This window comes from Buceros rhinoceros, unplaced genomic scaffold (assembly GCF_000710305.1).
Source record: "Buceros rhinoceros silvestris isolate BGI_N320 unplaced genomic scaffold, ASM71030v1 scaffold19036, whole genome shotgun sequence".
NCBI lineage: Eukaryota > Metazoa > Chordata > Aves > Bucerotiformes > Bucerotidae > Buceros > Buceros rhinoceros.
The window spans coordinates 17,311-39,417 of record NW_010416000.1 but is presented as its reverse complement, the minus strand read 5'-3'; the positions used below and the strand labels follow the sequence as shown (position 1 = coordinate 39,417).

Here is a 22,107-nt window from a genome sequence, read left to right as displayed (position 1 = left end):
GAATTATGTGAACAAACAAAAACCAAGAAAGGGATATATTCTAATCAAGGCAAAAACATAATAAAAAAAGTTTTGTAAGATGGTCTCTCCTCCTTTAACTTCATGTTTTTATATGTCTTTTCCTTTTTTGCTCTTTGTTGTTTCTCACTGAATGACAGTTAATACACAACATACTATTGTAATAACAAGCACATGGCTCAGAGAGCACTGTTGACTTTCTCAAGTCTCAAACTAGACATTTTTATTTAAAATACATGAAAGACATCTGTATACTCTTTCAGGAAAAGCATTTTACATTTGTAACATCCTAGGTATTCTTTTGGAACCATTTCCATTAGAATGCCGACTCTGGGTTTGGATAGCAAGTATTTCCTTTGTAACACCAAGGGAGGAGTATGTTACTGTCAAAATTTCTCTCTAAAAAGTCCTTGCTAAAATATTTACTCTGCTTGTCAGAACATGAATATCTGAAGTTAATTCCAAAGGAAAGAATATTTTAGAATGAATCATAAACTAGATGTTAAAAAAAGGCAACACACTGCCATTCCAGTGCCCCTTCCTGCTGTAAAACTAAACGAAAAATGACTGCGTTTGCATCCACAGAATATTGTAACATTTCTGAGCTTTCTGATATTCCTTAATTGTAGTTACACCACAGAACTGTCACATCCTAAAACAAAGGACAAAAATTCAGCAGCTGAATTCATTGGCTTGGAAATGAAACGCTCTGAAGAGATGGCTAACATGTCCTCTTGATTATTTTTGGCATTTTAAAGTTACAGTGCAACGCTTCCTATTGCACAGACCAAAGAAGTGGGACATTTTAGAAATACTTAGCATTTTTATGGCGCTGCTTGTAAAGTCACATATTTAGCAACAGTGCAAACTGTTGAGCAGTCACCTTCTTTGCAATTAAGGCACTCATTTCAGTGGGCCCTTTATGGTATAAGACATCGATCAGTGTTAATAAAGATACAATGCTCTGGCTTCTAATGAGTTGGTTACAATAGTTAAAACCAGTTTATTCTTTTAAAAGGGTATTCTCAAAGGTCATGATTTTCAAAGGCAAACAGGATAAATTCTGTGGCCAGAATAGTTATGATACAAAAGAAGAAATAAACGAGTTCATCAACCCTATGATCCTCCAGAGACCTTTTCCATTACTGAGTCAGCTTACTATGATGACCAACTATGATGAACTTTTGTGAATAGTCAGGAGTCTGGTTGCAAAGGCACAGACATTGCTTACACGTAACTTTTGAGGGAAGACTACCTCCTCACTCTGACAAAGCATTTAAACACAAGGAAAATGCACGCTTTTGACTAATGGGAGATTATGGGAAAAATGGTTTCCATTTTTCTTTGCTCTAACCTTGGAATTCACCAGGTCAGTAGTACAGAATAACAACGATTCTCCTCTCTTTAGGTCCCCTAATTTGCAGTCTTTCAACCTCACTTCTAAAGCTGGAGCAATCTGTTTACATAAAATTAAGCAGAGGCTTAAGCACTTTGCTGGCGCAGAGCCTCTGCTCCCTTTAGGGTTTCTCCTTTAAGGTCTGGAGTTGAATCAGAAGGTTCAGGTATATATTCCAGCACGAGTTTAAATGTTTTAGGTGTACTGACATAAGTGGTAGTACTGTATAGCTGTAACAATAACAAAGAAGTAAGAAGAACCTAAAATACTGGTATTTATGAGTCTTTGGATAAAGGCTCCAGCCCCAAAATCAAGGACAGATTTGATCAAGGAGCTTGAGCCTTTGTAATTTACTCTTTCTTAATCGCAAACTGCTTAGGCTTTGCATGAAAACAAATGAAAGGCTCTTGCTAACTGATGTTAGTAGCATTGCACCACACTCATCCCTGGAGGAACCTTAAGAAGCCAGCAGTTACACCACAGAAGGATTTGACCATAGTTGTGCTCTGGAGTACTGACATTGGCAAATATTACAAAACCACACTTGCTTTATTAAAACTACAAATAAATTAATTTTTTAAATTTCTAAACATTTTCCCTTGCTGTCGCACCAAAACCAAACAACAAACAGTATTTCTGTTATTTCACTTGTGTTTCCATTCTAAATTTTCTGTCTTCTTATAGCTTCCTATGACCTTACTAATAATGTGTGTCTTTGTTTGGACTTCTTAAAAAGAAAGATATTCTCAAAATGAAAGAAAGATCATTTTATTTCACTTTGAAACCTGAGAAACCTGTAACACGAACCACACACTGATTAAAGAGCACTGATATATATAAAGGAAGCAGTTGTGTAATGTGTGAAGTGGCTGTGGTGGGGAAACAGCAGAGCAGAGCAGAGCAGAGAAGCTCTATGTTAGATGAATAACGCTGTTGTAGGATCTAATTATCATGACATGTTTAAAAAGGTGTTGTGTAAAGGCCAAACAAAAGGGAGGACCTATTATGGTGGGCACTATACAGTCAAGGGTTTTCACACAGACTCTTCCATTAAATGCTCACAAATAAAATGGACAAGACAGACCCCAGGTGGAGAAACAGCATGACAGTTCCATAGTATTATTTTTTTATGGAAGTACAGTCAGTTATGAGGGGATAAACAAACTGGGAAAGAAAAGTGATGGAAAGAACAAGAGAAAAGTGTTATATGGTGTAAATATGGAGTGAAAGTGAGGAGAAAAATGAAGAGAGAAGGGAAGGTCGGAAGGGAGAAAGGGCTGGAAAAAATGGGATTAGCACAGGCAGAGAACATTGAGTTGAAATCACTGGAAACTCTCTGAGTGTCAGAGATTTTGGCTTTGGTTTCTTCAGCAGCTGAGTGTAGCTGGCTGATGTCACTGGCTGGCACTTCTCTGGTTCTGTCCCTGATGTCTGGAGGACGGAAAGCAGGGAGAACCCATGTCTCTTAGGACAAGAGGAAATGGCCTTAGGTTGCACCAGAGAAGATTTAGATCGGATATTAGGAAAAATTTCTTTACAGAAGGGGTGGTAAAGCCCTGGAACAGGCTGCCCAGGGAGGTGGTGGAGTCACCATCCCTGGAGATATCTAAAAGATGTGTAGATGCGGTGCTTCAGGACATGGTTTAGTGGTGACCTGGCAGTGCAGAGTGAGTGGTTGAACTCGATGATCTCAATGGTCTCTTTCAACCAAAACGATTCTGTGTCTTCTGGTATCTATGGGGTCAGGTGGGGCTGGGTATGTCCATGTGTCTCTGATCCGACCCACTGAGTAGGAGGGAGAGATGCAGCCTCAGGTGGGTCCCATTTTAATTCCTTCCCTATGACTGTAACAGCCTTCATTACAGCTCAGCTGTATCTGATGCTGAGCTGAAAAATAAGCCTATGGGATGGACTCTGGGAATCAGCGGATATACATGTGTCTGTGTATATGTAGTCTGCCTTCACGTGTATACATAAAAAGACAGGATATACCAAACCACTCTCCAGGCACAGGAGGAGAACTGGTGCTGTCTCTCCTCTATTCTTGTACTTTCGTCTCTCCTCTAAGCACTTGACTTCTTCTGGCCCACAGCTGTTTTGAGATCATGACTCTCATAGACAGTAAAGTGATGATACTAGAGTCTCCCTTTCCCTTTCTCGTACTTGCTCAAGCAGCAACATTTTTTTTCTGCAAATATGTTAGAGGACTTCTACAATAATTATATGATATATGTATGTGTATTTGTCTATATATATATAAATAATTCAAAAACTCTTAAAGCTAATTTTAAAGTCTACGTATGAAAACATGCCATACACAAAAATTCTACCCCTATCCATTTGTACGGGCCTTTGCTCTCTGGCATAAGCTAAATACATCTGTTACCGAGGAAAAGAAACAAATACAATGTATCTTGATTGAATCAGTGTGCCACTAAAGTAACGTGCTTCCAATTAATTTTTACTGTGGGATACGATAACCTGCCTATTCACTGGCATAAAAGCGGTGCACACAGCTAGTGCAAGAGTATTAAATTTCTCTTGGGGTAGAATAGAGAAAACAGTTTTATAAAAAATAACTTATTTGATTACTCTATTATCTTCTATTAGTTATGAGTTGTCTGTGGCCAACTTTCGAATTATTTTACACTACAGGTCTTTATTTGCTGTGAATGAATATGCACACTTTGTGAATATTCTAGTATAGAGAATCTGAGCTGCAGTAACTTGGATTGGTTGGGATGGGAAAGGTATCCTGCCACAATGATTCTCGTCCCAGACCAGCTGAGTTCGACCCTTAGAATCTGGAGTTCAAGATGAAAAAATGTTGTGCAGGTTTCCCAAATATCTTCCTTGGCACAATTTGTGTCGTTCTGTCTCCACCTCCCCATATCCGTGTGCTTGTTTTGGGGTGAAGTATAGCCTTGTGGGTATGCAGGGGCATAGGGGCCTGATTTCCTTTCAGTGCAGAAGTAGTATTAAAAAAGTGATTCCTATCTGCCCCCATAAAAGTCAAGAATGTAACTTTGAACTCCTTAACTCACATCTGCTGCAGTCCGACCTTCAAATTACTTGTCAAAAGTAACATTTGACTTGTAAGCAAAATTTAGAACATGGGTAAATTCAAATATTTTAGTCTATCATTCTGCCACTGCTTTATGTGCACCATGAGCTGCAACAGCTTTCTCTTAATTGCTTTGACGGTGGCATCTCAACTTGGATGACGAGAAAGACTCTGAAAACACCAGTGATGCTTCTGCTGATCACTGAGGCAGGATTTACTTGCAGAGCAAGTTATGAGTGTACATTATCACCATGAGTCAAAGGAAAGTATCCTGAAAATACCACTGAGGCACTGCTACTGGCTTGCTGCAGAACAGTACAGCACTGTTTCTGAAATGCTGCCGGCAGTATACCTGCTTGAGTATTACTCCTACCATGTGCTCCCTGTGTTTTTTTCAGTGTCATCAAAGCATTTCACATAGCAATTGCTACCACATTCATGGTCCAATAGCAAAAACTCAGTGTCACTAATAATCCTGGAGTGTCTCAAGGGAATCCCGAGCAGTAAGGTACATAAACTCTGTTTTGCATTATGCTGACACCCAGCTCTGCAGAATTAACAGGAATGAAATGATCTGATAGCAACACTTCGCTTCAAGTGTTTGTAATACTGCAATTTTGCAATGACTTCTTCACAAATTCTGTTCTACCAAAGGCTCACTCTCCATCCCTGCCCACAATTCAGAATCTCTTCAGTTTCTTAATTCCCTTTGACTTTCTGAAAAAAGATGATTTCTGGCCCTCTGTCTATTGAAAACAATAGCTTCCTTTAGACTTCAAAAATGATGTGTCCCTTAGGACCCTACTAGACTATAATGCTGCCTTGAGAGCTTGGGCCATAAAAGAAAAGTAGGTTGAGAGTCCTTGATAGACATCTTTTCACAGTGGTATTTCCAATTCATTGTCATTGTTTTGGAAGACTAAAATTATTATCTCAGGCAGGTTGCTTTCATGCATTATGGTACAATATTGCTTGACTGCTTTCCAAACTGGAACAACTGAAAAAATGTGAAGAGCTCCAATGATTTTAAATCACTCTAAACAGGACAGAGTGATTTAAAATTATTGGAGTGCCTCACATTTTTATGAGCACTCAGTTTGCAAGCAGTGGAGGTCTGGGCAGTCCTGGGCTACAGCACAGCAAAAAACCAGACACTGCTATTAGTTTGAAAATGTTCGCATTTGAATTTGGAAGTGACAGGAATGTGGAGATATTTGATGGCACCATAACTGAAATCAGTGGCTGTACACTGACTGTAAAATGGTTCAACCTAAAGAAGTAGCTACTGATACAACATTATATTTTGTAGCATCCCGTGCTCAGTGGTCCCTTCCTTCGATTCATGATGACTCCTAGCCCCTTGTAGACCGTACATCACCACCGCACCAAAGGAGACATGGCTGTGTGTCTACATGCCACACAGTACGGGAAAGAAATGACAACACCTGCAACAGAGGGAACCACCACCCTTAGGAGAATATCCTCTTTCTAAGGTTTAATTCCTGCCACTTACACAGAAAGCAGTGCACCTGCTCTCTCTCCTGCCACCCTTCCACACTGTCCCTAGGTAGTAGGTAAAGATGTATTCCACAATAATGTATCAGTTCAGTCCTTTTGTGTTTCATTTATTTATAGTGGCAACTCTTCTTTAATTCATGACATGGATTCAGAACAAAATGTATTGCAAAATACTCCACAAAGAATGAGATTCTTAGCAGCTGTAAATGGGCATTATTTCACTGAAGCTAATAGATTTACACCTCTTAGTATTAGTTGGGACTCTGATCCATCACTTGCGGACTCTAAATTCCTCACTCAGTTATGCTTCTTTCTTTACCACAAAAGTACTGACAGGAAGACGTTAGTAAGCGCTCTCCTCTTCGTATTTTTCTTATTAGTTTGGGTAGGCTTTTTTTTTTTAAGTGACTTTTAACTTTGATGTTGCCAAATACACCTCTCAGTACTGGAGAATCTGTTTTCCTGGAATATCTTGTGTTGTTTTCAGAATTGCATGACTGTGTGACATCTGCTCTGCATCTCATACCTGATCAACTGAGTAGGTGCAACTGCGGCAGATGGCTGATGACTCACCTCACAACACTGAACACTGGTTTGCTTTCTGAGAAACAACATCTTCCTACTAATTTTCTAAGAGTCTTGCAGAGATATGACCAGTCTGCCTGATTTGATAGCAGGTAACATAAGTTACAGGAAACGCACAGGGATGCAACAGCAACATTTATTCTAGGACCAGGTCTAATATTTAAAAACTCAACTTATGGGCTATTATCAAATAAATCCACAAAAGCAAATTATGTTCACTGATGTACTTTCTAAATATTAGGCATCTAAATAGCAAAATCTGGATCTCTGAATCAGATGGCGATCCAGGCTTTGTAGGCAAAGGAGAAACAGAATTATATCCATAGAAGCCATTCACATGAGTGAGGAATCAGGAAACACCAGAGAATAGGAAATACCTTAAACCCTGTTCTTTCTGGGATTTGGCTGCCCTGTTCCAGGCTGGGGGAAATACTGTAAAGATTCACAGACATGGGCAGAAGGACATTCCCAGCTCTTCTAAAGGTAGATAGATAATAGATCGATAATACATGCACCTGCTATACCATAGACCTTTGTGCTGTTCCTTCCTCTGTTGGCTGTCAGATTGAAACAGGCACAGCCCAGTTAGCATGTGCAGCTTGGGTAGGCTAAGTTCTGATCAGGCATAAGAAAACTAGCTCGAGAAGCCACAAGTTTACTTGTAATGACATTACCTTGCGGAGTTAACTTTGTTCATTACTAAAATTAGAGAATCTTGGCAACAGTTTGTTATCCCCGCTCATTCTGACAGACTCCTTGGCCCAACAGAACAAGATGACTGGAGGGAACTCCAAAGAGCCATTCCTAAACTACTTAAGCTGCTGCTCTATACCCCAAGCCATCACATGCATATATTAATTTAAAGCCAAACATTTTTATACACATTGTAATAGCTTAAGTCAATAAACAGCAACTTGTTTACGTGCACATGATTTCCATATTAAAAATGAAATTATTGTTATAACAACCATATCACATCTAAATCCTTAAGTATCAAAAAAAACCCCATGCCAACTTCACAAGCATCACATCAAAATGTGACCACCCAGCTTAAACATGCTTCAGTCTGAAAGACTAACATATCAAAATGCTTTAGTGACTTGTCAACTATTTTTTAAAACAAACCTCTCTATGGCAGAGCTATGCCATCCCCATTTCTGCTACCCTTATATCAAGTAAGACCTCCAGGACTCCTGTTCTTGGCAGGCCCCGGCCGCCCCGTGCCTGGGTTTGTGATGTCCGGAGGTAGAGCAGCGACTCTTTCACAGGCACCCCCTTGCCGTGGGGAAGGAGCTTGCGTGCCCTTGTGAGGTTGAGAGCTGTGCTGCTGGTGGCATGTGCCTCCGGTGGGGTCTCCCAGGCCAGACAGGTCTCAACTGAAGGGTCAGACAAAGTGTGTCCACGGGCAGGATGGGCTCACTAGCCTTCGGGCAGCCATCCTAGGAGAAGGACAACTCTGACTCACAACCAGGCAGATGGAGCTCGTTTAGCCTTGTAAGGCTCATCCATCTAAGAGAAGGATACTCTAACCAAAGCTACGACCCGAGGACTTCGCTGTCACCGTCCAAGCTCGCTAGGCTCTGGCAGATGAACCTCAGGTGTAAAGGGTGGAGCCAGTTCAGCGCACGCTGCGCCTCACCTAAAAAATCCACCGCGCTGGCCCGAAGGGTGCACTCATCGCTTGCAGTGAGCGTGGGAAAAGCCCTTCCCAGATCTTTGTTCACGAAGGCAAGCCATGATGATACCAAGTAACAAAAGTTCCTAACGAGCCCAGACTCTCGGAGGCTCGGCTGCTAACACCATTAACAATACCAAAGACCTGTGCATGACTAACAGCTGTGTCCTAAGGAAACTGAGCTCATACCTTCCGTTTCCACATAAACTGACCTGAAGTTAAATAGTATCTCAGGAAGAAAAGAAGGGAGGAGATGATGGGTAGAAAGGAAAGAAGGAAGATGTTGTCATTGCTGATTCTGATTCATTTTGTATGGAACATGTATTAATCAGGTGTGACAGAGGAAGCCAGCAAGGGCAAGCAGGACTATAATCCAGTAGTTAAAAAGACATGTTAATTAGATTAAGTGCTTGAATGTAGCTCTGTTTCAAAGGTGAATGCCATGTCCATTAGTATCTGGAATCACATTCTTCATTCCTCTCTCCCAAAGTATACTCCATAAAAAAACAATGGAAGTGCTTCAGCAGAAAAGATTTATAAACCCCTTAGAACTCAGTAGACAGAGCTACAGCCACAGAAATGTACTACAGAATTCATGCTCCTGTTGACAGGCAGGGGAAGTGAGCATGTCTGCCCTCCATCCCGGGAAAGTATTCCCACTACTAGGCAACTCCTCAAAGTGAAACTGCCTCTCTTCTATAGTTTTATGGGCACCTGGTCACAATTCTGGGGTGACTCCTCCTGCAGCATTAAGACAAAAGCTTTACTTGTGTTTAAATGACTGATATGGTTAGTTTCTCTGAACTGATACAGTCTGACTACTATCTCCTAAACATAAAGGAAATTCTGAACATGGTACTGGTGTCACTTATTGACAGTTGGCAACTGAAAACCCCAGCATGCCCCAAACCAGGAAAAGCTCAATCTCCCTCCTCCAAATGTTATGTAATGAAGGTAGTTAATTCACAGAGAAAAGATCTTTCGGGTCTGACTTCTCTCATAGTAATTTTGTGTCATTCAGGTCCACTAACAACTGTTGAGTTCACACCATGGTGCCAAAGAGGTATATTAGATCCTTCAACTTCAAGCTATCCAGAGCTTACTCAGCTTGTTTGGCACCTCTGCATTGCTGACACATGCAGAACTTTAACAGATGGTCTTACAATACTGGCAGTTGTTTTGTACTGTGCTAGTGGTGAGGGGAAATACTCTACAAAAATTGTCTGCAATTCTGGAAAATAAATCAAGTATGAATCCATATTAACCTCAAAAGCCAAACTATAAAAAGTCAGATTAGTCATTTAATGATGTATGTGCTCTTGGTGTAATGCTCAGTTGCCACAAAATGTCCAGATTTCCCTGTAACCAGGAGAACTACGCTTTGCTTCACTTTCTACCAGGAATATCCATAAAGACTATGTCATTAGAAAGGTATCAAAACACATTAGGAATAAGCCTTGAGACCCTTTCTCATGTGATTATCCCTTACTATAAGCAAATGTACCTCCACAAACCGGGTGTTTTCACATAAACAGGGAAGCAACGGGGTACAACTTAAGTTAACCAAATCTCTCTTTTTTCCCACACCAAACAGAATTCAAGAAATAACACTTCAGCCAGTGTGAATGTTTAAATGAACAGTGAAGACCAAATAAACAGTGATTTTACGTTTTTCCTTACCCATTTAAAGACCTGTAGGTACCACAAGCTGAATTTTACACTCAATAATTTCACTGGCTGCAGTGAAACTTGCACTGTACCTAAAAGACCAGAATTGCTCCTACTTGTTTCTGTGTGACTAAATTTTTCTCTTTTATTGTGCCAAATTATCAGATATATCAAGTAGGTTAAACAAGTAAAGCATGTCTGCAGACTAGTGCTTTTCAAAAGGGAACCAAACAGTTTCCTTCACCAGTCTACAACCTCCATGAAATATATGTTCACATTTTGTAATACGTGTTACATACGTATTAGAGTTTGCTAGTGCACGTTTAGAACAGGCTTCTAGAAAATAAGAAATGGTTTAGCCCTATGCTCACCTCTTATATTTGCTTGAAATGAAACACAGCAGGTAACACACTTCAAACCGAAATTTCAGAAGCTTGTCATTCAGCTCCTATTCATTTCAATGTATTTAGTTACGTAATATGTCAGTCACCTTGTACGTTATTTTCACAATGTTAGTTACATTGAAATACAGTTCCCTTAGGTACCTTCAAAGCCCCAGGAGGATGTAGAACCCTAAAAGCATTGTCATAAAAGAGCCCTTTAAATGGAAGAGGTACATTCCCATCTTCTGCTAGGAATCAAAGATGTATTCATTTTTTAAAAGTTTTATTTTATTCCCTAAGGTTTCTTAAAAAACATGGTTGCTGGAACTGACTGATGTTATACATTTCTGACATTGATACAAGTGAAAAGATCCGTATCAGTTTTATGTCTATTCTTATAATGAAAGATCAAACATCTCCTAAGTTTGAAGCTGTTAACAACAACAACAAAAAACCAACAAAAACCGAAATAGATTTCAGATAGGTTTCATGTTTTCTTTTCCTCCCTCAGGACTCTTGCCAGACTAAGATGATGCAATATACTTCCAGAAAGGACTTACATAAATGCAAGATAATTTGTCTCTGAAAGCATAAATTATATCTTCTCATGAAAATCAAAAATGAAAAGAAATTGATAACCAGACACAGTCAAAACGTAGGAAAATCAATCCTTCCACTTCCCTTTCCAGGCTTAAATGTTTTGTCACACATTTCAAGCTATAGTCCTCAGTGTAGTACTTCTCTGTGAACTTCCCAGAAGAGACGAGGAGTTAGTTGGCACAGATATTTCAGTACCTATAATGCAAGCATGTCGTATCCTGGGAAGAGGTCCTCCCTTACAGATATGCATATGAGACAACATGATGGGAAAACATCATGATCTTCCTTCCAGTTACCGACAGACTTTACAGTTTCTACAAGTGGTCATGGCTATCCCCTTCCTGGAGCTCATCCTCACAGAGCTCACCACAGGACCATCATGAAAATTTCCTGCTCTTGGAACATATAGAAACCTTTCTGGCAAGAAGGATGTGAAAGAAAAGGAGTCTCTTGGGGAAGCAAAAGGCAAAGGGAAGGGCATAGGAGCACAGGATTTATTTTATCCATTCTAACAACATCCAGCACTCTACCAGACACCTTCTAGTGAAGGTTCAAGTAGTCTTGGACTAAACAGTATATGGAATCATCCGCCTATGGCTCCAAGTAAAGGTCATTCCTAATGATTTGGAATGCTACATTTGGTAGAACAGTAGAGGTTCATGAGATTCATAAATCTAAAAGAGAAAAAATCACACGATTGCATTTACTGATTTCCATAAAGAAATCACACCTGTTAGTGAATACAGATCTTTGTGCTGCAATTCATGTCCCAAGCTGGGCATTACTCAATTTTGATATAACAAAATCCAACAGAATCAAAATGCAGTTTTTCTTTGTGATTTATCTCCTTGCCCTTCCTATCTAATATTTTCTGAAATAATATTAAAAATCTTTCTTCTTAAATACCTTTATAGTTTCGGTAGGCACTCCAGGTTCTGGAACTTTTTCTAAGTAAGTAGTCAAGTCTTGATCTACGTGTTCAAACACTAATGTTAACTTGGTCTCTCTGTCTGTTCGTGACACGGTGCACACATCAAACAATCTGAGAGAAGGAAAAAAAAAAGAGGTAAGTATACAGGGACCAGTACTGACATACATACCTTGCAGCTCATACATGTCCATTTAGATTTCCTACAGTACATAGAATGAAAAAAAAAGAGCTTTCCAAAGGTAGAGCAATCTCTGAGCTCTCAATTCATCAGATAACTACTGATAAATCAATGATATCACATCCCTCTTTAATGTGTAGATTCTAAAATAGGATTAAGCACTAAGAATTCATCAGTTGTTCTAAGTGAAATAATAACGTGAAAAGAATAATTTTTTGAAAGATTGGCGAGAGTTAATACAGAAAATTACCTGATATTTATCCACATTCTATGCTGCAGCACTTATAGTCATTTAAAAAAAAATGCAGGAAACATTTTTGAGAAAACACATACAGACTGTTTGCATGCACCTTCAGTTTCTTCCCACATTAAGTCCCTTGTTCACCATTAAACGGCTTTATAATTAAATCTCCTTTGGCAGGAACAGAATTTTTTTGCAGATTACTTTTGTAAGTTCCCGGACACAAGGAATACCTTCAGAGTCATGACAGAACCTAGAAAAAAGCTTTGTACACAAGATGCCACTACTAAGAAAGCTTTTTTCTCTCATCCTTTTCTGTCATTCTTTTACTGACATTTCTTTATCATTTCACCTTCTTGCACAACATTAAATTCAAACTAACTTGCAAAGCTTTCACAATGTCACATTCCTATCTGATTACTCTATTTTCTATTGTTTTCTCTTTTAAATAAATATTTCTCTCTTCTTCACTTCATCTGCTGTACCAGCTTTAATCACTGTTTTATCTTTTCCACAAACATTTGCCTGTCCTTCTATGCTTCTGTGCACAATTACAGCCATATCAGCGGCTTTCACTATCCTTCCTCAAGTCCCACTTGTACAAAATCATGGTAGGAAAACATCTTACAGATGGGAGGGTGCTTGTTCTCTGATCACAAACTTTACTAACATGTTTATTCATTTAGTTTTAAATTGTACAGATCAGATTGCCTTTCTCTTTTGAAGTGAGGCAGAAAATCAAGCGCTACTTTTATTAGGTGACAGTAGATTTAAAAAAAATGTATGAATACAGATACTGAGAAAAGTCTCTACAGTAAATCTGAAGAGCCTATCGTCGATAACCAGCAAAAGTAGTGTTGAGACTAGTGCCTATTTTGGTCAAGATCACAGCAGTTACGTTGTTTCATTACATGCATCTTTCATCCTCTTTTACAATCACCGCTTCCTTTGTGCAAAGTGCAGGATTTCTGATAATGTTATCAAGTAATATTTTTGTTCTTAGTCCTAGGACTAAAGCTGCAGGATCTGTAGACAAGAGATCATGCACAAAGCCTTGGGGGGCACTGCTTTTCGAAGAGGACGTCTGACAAACAGACTAGGAAAACACTTTGTACTGAGTTCTTGCTTACACATTTCACAGGAGAAGAGGAGGTAAGAACTGGCACAACTATCTGTGAAGACTGCAATGCAGGTTTAGGAGAGCAGTATGTTTCACTTGAGGTGACACAGATTTTACAAGTTAAGGCCCTGGTCACGCTCTAACAGCATTTCCTAATAATCTTTGGTCAGAGATTTTTAAATTGTTTATTAGCCATCATGTTTTGAACATGGATGCATGCACATTTCTTTTAGCCTTAAATAAGCTTTTCAGTGAGTAATAATTTGGGAATCGGAGTTACAGAATATTGAGACACTGTCACCCTTCCTCTACTAGAAGACTAATCTGTACTTAATTTGCAATCATCATATGAACAAATATTAATTAAATTCTTACGGTAACATAGTGACTGTAATAGCAAATATCTTGGAACATTTCACATAAAGACAAATACTGTTCTCTTTATGATAGATGTCCCACACAGTAAATCAGTTTTGCGAAAAGTCACAAACCTTCCTGAAAAGTGAAATTTGCTGGTATTTGGCTGGAGGTTAATCCTATGCAATATATTTATAAAATCAATATGGAATGTAGCTGGATGGCCTATAACCCTAACACATGCAAATAGAGAGGAGCCAGACAGGTCTGAACATCTGAACATAAACACTGGAAAATATTTCCAACTGTATGATTACTTTGTGTTGACCTACATTTACCTAAAAATGTTCTAAAACACCTTTTTTCTGCCAGGTATTTAATACACTAGCAAAATTATCTTCTCAAATATAGAGAATTCTAATTCAAGGAAAAAAAGAAAAAAATGTTTTGCTGTATAAGAATATAGAAACAACATGTAATTTCCAGCTCACTGTGAAGGGAAATGATTGTCTGTTTAATTCTTCCGTGTGTGGCTTATTTTCATTTTGGCATTTTCTGCCACAGCAAAATCAGGAACCGAGAAGAGTGCAATTCTAGTCACCTATTACTCAGTAATAATATTATCACCAAGCAATAATTTTATCTTTTCTTTTTATACACCCTTTATGTGAAATTCTAAATGCTTTACTGTTAATAACAAAAACTCCAGATCCTGCACCAGACTGTGTGGAAGCACATTGCGTTTACTCACAGAATATACAGCTGCTGCCTTAGGAAGGTAATAACCTAAGGCATGGCTTAGATGAATCTGTGACCTTAAAAAAAGACAACATCTGGCACTGTCTGTGTTAATCATTCTGGAAATAAGATTGACACAGCCTCTTGTTTTAGCAGTTTCCATAGGAACAAAACTACTTTTTACAAATTATATTCTTTTACACCCACTGTGAGAAAATAATCCATAAAGCTGTCTTCTTTAGCTAGGAACTAGCTAACTAGCTGCTGTCTAGCCTGCACATCTCTCAAGCCATTTCCTCATGATTTTCTGTATTTGATGGGCTCGTTTTGCATGTGATTCCGTCTGGAAGAGGCAACAGCAAAAGGCCTTTTATTTAAAGAGTTTCTATGTGGACACTGTCCTAAGTGAAGTAAATGTGCCTCAATTAATACAGGATTTCCATACTGAATACTTTGTAAACACAAGCCCTGCCCTTCTATTGTACTTACAAAAGAAACGTTTGAATTATTTGATTAAAGTAAGATCCGCTGTGGGAAATCCTGCAAGTATTTAACAAGATGTTTGGCTGGGAGTCATACACCGCCTGATGTGTTGATCTGAACTGGAACAATGCTGAAGAGACATTTACGGAGTACTTGTGTTTCAATGCAGACTTTTTTTAAAGTTGATTGTACTAAAGTAAAAAAAGCTTATCAGCTACAAATCTATGCCTCTGTTTTATTTTATGTGTCTAGTGGTCTTACTACAATCTAGAAGAATGGCTGCCTTCCTACAAAAATACTTTGGGTTTTTTGAATGCAGAAAACTAGATGATGTGTCTTGAAGTCTCCATAGCTTCTTACAGCATGTAATCTGACAAATGCAACCTCAGTTCATCTTAATTTTTACAATATACGGTCTGAATGCTTAATGGTTTTATAAGAAACTACACAGTTATGCCAATTCCTTTGAAAACTATTGCACCTACTGACTGGTGCTTGGTAATTGGTAATTTGGTAACTGCTTCTAGAAATTCATTAAATATTACTGGACTTGCTTTTGAGATGCTCTGAGAACTGCTATAAAGATACCTACTTTCAAGTGGAACAAACATTTTTTTTCCTGAGCAAACTGAGATAACAGCAATGGAGATCAAACCCATCTGCCCAAGCCACCTGCAAGAAATACCGAAAACCATGGCTGACTGTAAGTCCTGAAAAACTGCAGGGCATCAATTCCATTGGCTATTGTCAAACAGATGAGTAAGTACATCTGAAACATTAACCAGGCTGTAGTCAAAGGGAAGACCAAAGAATACTTGCTGACAATGCATGCAAAGGCTGATTGTTATTTTTATTACAGTAGGACTAATCCAACATGAGCATATATCTCTTTACTTTGCTGGTCACTCACAGCACTGAACAAAACCACAGCTCTTGCCCTCTAGGGCATTTTCTTGAGAACAGTGTCCTAGGAAGAGTAATTCCTAGCTTGTGCATGAGAGACAAAAAGAACTGGAGCCATTGGAGAAATATTTAAGAAGACTGTGATGTGGCATAGTAATATGCCTCCGTTTTAAGGTTTCATAAGTCTGGACAAAGACTCAGGTGGAAAGAGTTTGGTGGTCTCAACCTAGCTCTGAAAGATATTTATCCACATGGCAGAAAAACAGAACAAAATTTATGTATGATTGACAGTGTCTATGCAAACACCACAAAATTGGGATAGCAAGACTATCACAGGTCATGACTGAGGTTTATTGACAAATATCTGGGAGGGAGCCTGCTTTCACTGCCTTTGGCTCAGGTTAATCCTATGGGTTCATAATTTTCAAGGGCACAGAAAATTTCAGCATCTCATACCGAAAAACATGAAGAATGACAGTAAGGCAACTTTTGAGTCCAAATTTCACCAATGGCTTTAGACTTTTCTGTTCTCTGGAAACAACTCAGCAGCAAGCCCTTTGTTCACCCCAACTTCTTAAACTATATACTCCTTGAAAAAAAAAGCTTTCCCCCTGCTTTTAATATTACCTTCTCCTTTCTTGCTTTTGAAGAGGAAAAACACTCTACTAACAGAAACCCATCTTTACTTGGAACCACATATACCAAATGTATTGTAACAAAGGAGTCTTATTTCAGAAGAAGAAGACAGCAGCTGGGCAAGCGGAGTGGAGTGGAACACGTGCGTTAGGAGAACCATGTCTCACACAGAAAAACAGGAAATAGAGCTTCACACTCTGAAAGGTATGACAGAGCTCCTTCCCTTTGTTCAGGACATGCTGCTTTGTCTCGTCTTAATCAGCAATCACTCACTCTTCCAAGCCTCTAAGAGCTGGTATTTCAGAAGTAGATTTTTCTTGCTCAAAGGAGCTTTTGTGAAGTACTTCTAGATGAATAAAGAGCACAAGCAGATGAACAGGCCACTAAATTCAAAGTATGTCATATTTTAAGTGCATTTTTTTCTGGGATAACATTTTTAAAACTGCATAGTAATACAAGACCAAAGTTCCATTTTTAAAAGCATAGAGGGTCTTCAGGAGCTTCCCAATGCACTCGTCACGCAAGCTGCAGCTGCACTAATGCATATCAATACTTAGGATATGCTTCCATGGCAGACTGCAACATAGTGCAAAGGCAATTAGATCACACTCAGCTGACCCACAGTCAGTACTGAAAACGTACAGCGTGACAGCACAGCACTGCCTGCAGCACGGTAGACTAGCTCACCATGAGCTCCATCCAACAGCTGCCAGACGGCTAGAGCCAAAGTCAATTAATTAAAATAACCCTGGGTATCTCTACACTGCTCATGGCATCTTTATATCTCAAATCCTTATTCTCTACATTTTTACTTGGGGTTCTTGGAGTTTGTGAACATTTTTCCTGCTTTGCTACCCTTCCAGGAAAAAAGTAGCAGGATCTCTTGCCTTCAGATGAAACCTCTTTCAGGCAAATAGCAGAAAAGGGCAGCTTATAACAATAGATAAAATAAATTAATTTATCTAGGCCAGGCAGATGCTAGGCAGATAAATGTTTTCAACTCTGCAATCACTCATTCATTATCTGCTATGCACAGAGCAGAAAGAGCTACTGCTAAGAAGCAATTGCATGAGTAAAGCACGGCAGCAGAAAGTCCTGTCCTGGAGACCTACTCCAGCAGGGCCCAGCCAATATTCTTGCTTATAACCCACTCACCAGAAAGGTTTAAGGGAAGGAAGGGGGATATTAGGATGACAAGGCAATCGTTAATCTGCAAGCCGAGCTTTGTGCTGTAATTTTTTCCAGTCTCTCTCCCTTTCTGACTTGGAAAAATTATTTAAAATGCTTAGCTTATAAAAGAGGGGTTTGTTCTTTAAGTGTGCATGAGGAAGAGAGACAGAGAAAGTGACAGAGAGAAATAGATGCTCTTGAAAACGAAGTAAATAGCACTGGCTAAAGTCCGATAGTGTGGGCTGACTGGGCAGACTTTCAACACTCAGTACCGACTGCCTCAGCCCTGACCTGCAACACCCTGCTCTCCTGCGCTGGGCCCCACTCGAGCAACAACGAGCCCTGGTGCCAGACTGAATGGTTTTGTGATGCAGACAAATGTCTGCTCTGATGAAACCACCAAAACTAATTTTCATTTTCAACAGAAGCCAAGGTTTGTGCCCAAAAGATGAAAAGGCCAAGCACATTTACTCACTGCGCCACTCAAGTCATTAACAGATGTAGTTGTTAAAGGGTTTTATTTCAAGGAAAAATATGCCTGACGAGACATTCTCTGCACCTCTCTGTTTATAGCAGCATTCTGCCTTTTTTAGTCCGCGCACTGACATTTCTTGTTCACCTTTGTGAAGTGACAGTATTTTTAATAGGCAAGGACCAGAAATGGATCTGGTAAGGCTCAGTAATTCAAACAAGATCCTGCCTCGCCAAACTTCACTTTAAGGAGTTGGCCTACAGTTCACCAGTTTTTGAAATGCTTAACTCCTCACCAGTCCATTAATGGCTACATCTATTCCACATGCTGAGCAATCGCCATACTGAGGGAAAACACCAGCCCGCTGGTGCCTAAACTTAGTCCTGGGTGCTGCCATACCAAACAGACTGTCAGATCTTCTCTGTGAGGGACAGGTCAAGACATGCCCAAATCAGAAAAATAACATGGCCTGTTATGAAGTCAGTTGCTGACAGATTGTTTAGGATCAGCAATAGCTGTCCAACCTATTCATAGTGCTCTCATGTGATCCTCAGGCAAGCAAACGCACGCTGCCTTTCAGAGTCACGTACACTGCTGTTAAACAGTACCGAGAGCTTCCAGTAAGCTTCCACAAGCTTCCCGTTCAGAGTACAAATTAAAGATGCTCCAATTAACTGGCAGTAAATGTTCATATTTTATTAATGGTTTTAGATTTTCTGTAGAATACCTGTAGAATACCTTCCTTAGAGAGAGCTGCATTTCTTTATACATTCCCTAAATTGCTCAACATGTAAATAAAACTTAGGTCTGAATACTGATTTTGCTTAATTCAAATGAAAAGAGAACAGAAGCTACTTTGGACTCCCAGCTGTACCTGGTGCAAGATGGGAGACAACAAAATCCCGTCCTTATTCTTGTGTAGCTCACAGTCAAACTGGTTGTTAAAGACACCACATTTCAGTTTTCATTTTGAATTCATGCTTGCGCCAAACCTAAAATCTCAGGTGACCATCTCCTTCCTAGATTAAATTAAAACAAACAACTCCTCTTCAGAAGATTTTACAACAGTATAAATAATAATTCGTTCTTTAGTAGCTTAATAATCTAATCTTGAGACTTAATGGTGATGCCAATATATCAAAAAATAACAAAGGAAATAATAACCCACCCCTCCATATAAAAAAATTATTCACAGTGAAAAATCAAATGTCCTGTTTGATACCCTGTACTACCTCATATAGTTTTAAAATCCTTGCATTAACACAGCATTTCCCAAGATTTTTAATTCAGAATCTTTAAGGGGTAATCCCAATGCAAATTTGATTCCAAGCTCTTGCTTTTTAAATGTGCACGGGGAAACCTAAAAACCAGAAGCAGGTACTATAGAAGATGACAGAAGAGGTCTACTGCTTTAATGCTTACCATCAGCTCCTGAATGACCCCCAGGTTACTCAATTCTGCTGAGTGGTGGTGGCTGTACACAAAACTCAGGTTCTGTTTGAATCTGAATTAACCTTCCAGCGTACACTAATTCCTCAGGAATATAAGCAACCACAGGCTGACTGATAGTACTTCTGAAGGGCAAATGTAGTCATCAGAGATTCTGAACAAGAAAGGTAAGGGAACTTGCTAAATGGTGCAAATACACCTGAGCCCTGATGTGATGTTCCTACTACTTCCTAGCAGCAGCAGCTGAAGGGAGCCCAAAAACGGTATGGTGATGGTGAAGAGGAGGGGAAAGAGCACACTAGGTGTGAAATGCTGTGGTTCTTTTACTGGCATTAACAATTTTGATTAAGACCCTCAGAAAAAGTATTGCTGCAGTGATTTGTGAGACACTGACACATTAAAGACTTGTAAGAAAATAAATTTCTACAACATTCCATAGGTAGGCATGGGACCAAATGGTCTGTGTTTCGCAAAGGATCAAGAGCTGACTTTCAGAGAGCGAAAACTTCCATGGTTCAAGAATACCAAAAAAGCAAAAAAGGAGGAAAGCAGAAGAAAAAAAAAACCCCGAAGAAAAAGACCAAATGGACTAAAGTTGACAATACTGATATGCAGAGTAAATAGTCTATATGTTAGTAAAGGCAACTGCTAATTTGAAAACCAAATTAATTCTTTTTAGTCCTTTGAATTGTGATGTTCTGATCTATTCAAGGAATTATTAAGGAGATTGCTAGTCTTTGTAATTTAACATATTAAACTGAAAGCGATTAGTGTATGTAGGAGTAAAATACAGTCAAACATTGCATGGTTCACTGTCATGCCCACTTGTTTATATTTGGGTTTATTATTATGTATCATTTCTTAAATACAACGTTCTTGGCTCTAGATGACATTATAGCAAAGAAAATTCTTGGTAAGAAAATGAAACAAGCACCACTGGGAAATCAGGTGCAAACTTCTTACAGGGTCTGTTTATTGCAATCACAGCACCATCAGTTGACATAGCACAAGCTTTGAGCACTATTTTATGAAATGTTTTTAGATCTGTCAATACAAAAATGAAATTTTGGAGTTAGTGTAATAGTGTCCAGAAAAAACCTGCCATAGATCTTGAACGATCCTCTAGCCCTGAACTCCCAAAGAACTTGCACTGCATTTAACTTCCAGCATGCAAATAATCTAAGTGACTTCTAAGGAAGTATACATCATCTAAAGCTTTGTGTCCTGTATATCTTTCAGAAATGAAAGCAGAGAAGAAGAAGATAATTCATTGTCTGTGTACATAGAACAAAAGACAAAAGGCCCCAAAAGGTTATTTTTTTCTCTTTCTCATACACTGCCAGTCATTACCTGGACAGATCGATGTAAATCCCTGTATGCTGTTTAACCCAGTGTCTACTACGATGGTTAGTGGTTGTGGTTCCTGGTCTGGCCTCTCTTACCCACACAGTGAGAAGTCTACCACTTGGGACCCTGCATGCGAGCTCCCCTTTTGCATCTCGGTGTTCTTATTCGTACCACAGTCTCTCCTTCCCAATTCAGTTACCTTTAGGACTCAATTTTTGAATATGGCCACACACCTCCAAAACTTATGCTCATTATTTATTCCAAAGAGTTAATCACAATATTTGTTTTTTCTTAACTCCTGAAAAGAACAAAACTGTGAACCATTGCTTTTCCAGTCTTTACCTGGGGGACTAGAAAACAGCAATGGATAACAACAGTTCTTGTTATCTTACAAATGGAAACAGCAATTTAACACCAGATATTTCAACAGCATGAAACCAGCTTTTAAAAAATGTCTAAATCTGCTGAAAGAATCTGTTTATGGATTCATTAGAACTGCTCAAAATTTCCTGAAAATGGACCAGACATATCCACCCACTTCCAACAGAAGCACGATGGTTAGGCAGTGAACGCAGTTGTCACATTCAGCAACAGCTCAAGTGAAAATCCAAATGGTGTCTTAGATTTTTTGTGCTGATTTGCGCACATGCTTGTCCTGCATGAGGTTAAAAGACATAAAAATAGAGATGCAGTTTACAGAGCTTTTTGGCTACACTTGATATGGCGAATATAAATTTATAAGAGAAAGAAAACAGTGATGGGATATTTATTCTAAAACCAAAGCGTCAAAACAAAGGGAATACAAAGTTAAGGTAACATTTAAACTCAGCACAAGGAGAAGGCAGATTTAAGGCTTGCAAGAAAACTGACAACTCCATTGAATGTAGCTGTCTTTGGGTACCTATCATCAGACAGTCCAAATGCCATCCATCTACACAGCAGCCTAACAGAGCTTCTGCGTCGCTGAGTTCTCCTCTCAGCTACCACGGAAGAGATATACCTCATGTAATGAAGCTGCTCAGGAGTTTGGTGGTTAGTCTGAAAGGGTCATGTAGGGCTCCATATGTTCAAGGGAAAGAAATAGGCTGGCTGAATCACTTGGCAGGGGAAGACACCTGCGTGACTAATTTAGACAAGATGCTTGAATTTAACCCAATTTAGGAGAGACAAATCTT

At 39.2% G+C, this 22,107-nt stretch overlaps 1 protein-coding gene across 1 annotated transcript in view; it reads right to left on the bottom strand.

Annotated features, from left to right (window-relative positions):
• Positions 1-22,107, bottom strand: part of LOC104494765 (cyclin-dependent kinase 6-like) — a 50,045-nt gene that overhangs the window by 12,058 nt on the left and 15,880 nt on the right. The window contains exon 2 of the mRNA XM_010137643.1: positions 11,814-11,949. Coding sequence (XP_010135945.1) covers positions 11,814-11,949 — 136 coding nt within the window. The remainder of the gene's footprint in view (positions 1-11,813; positions 11,950-22,107) is intronic.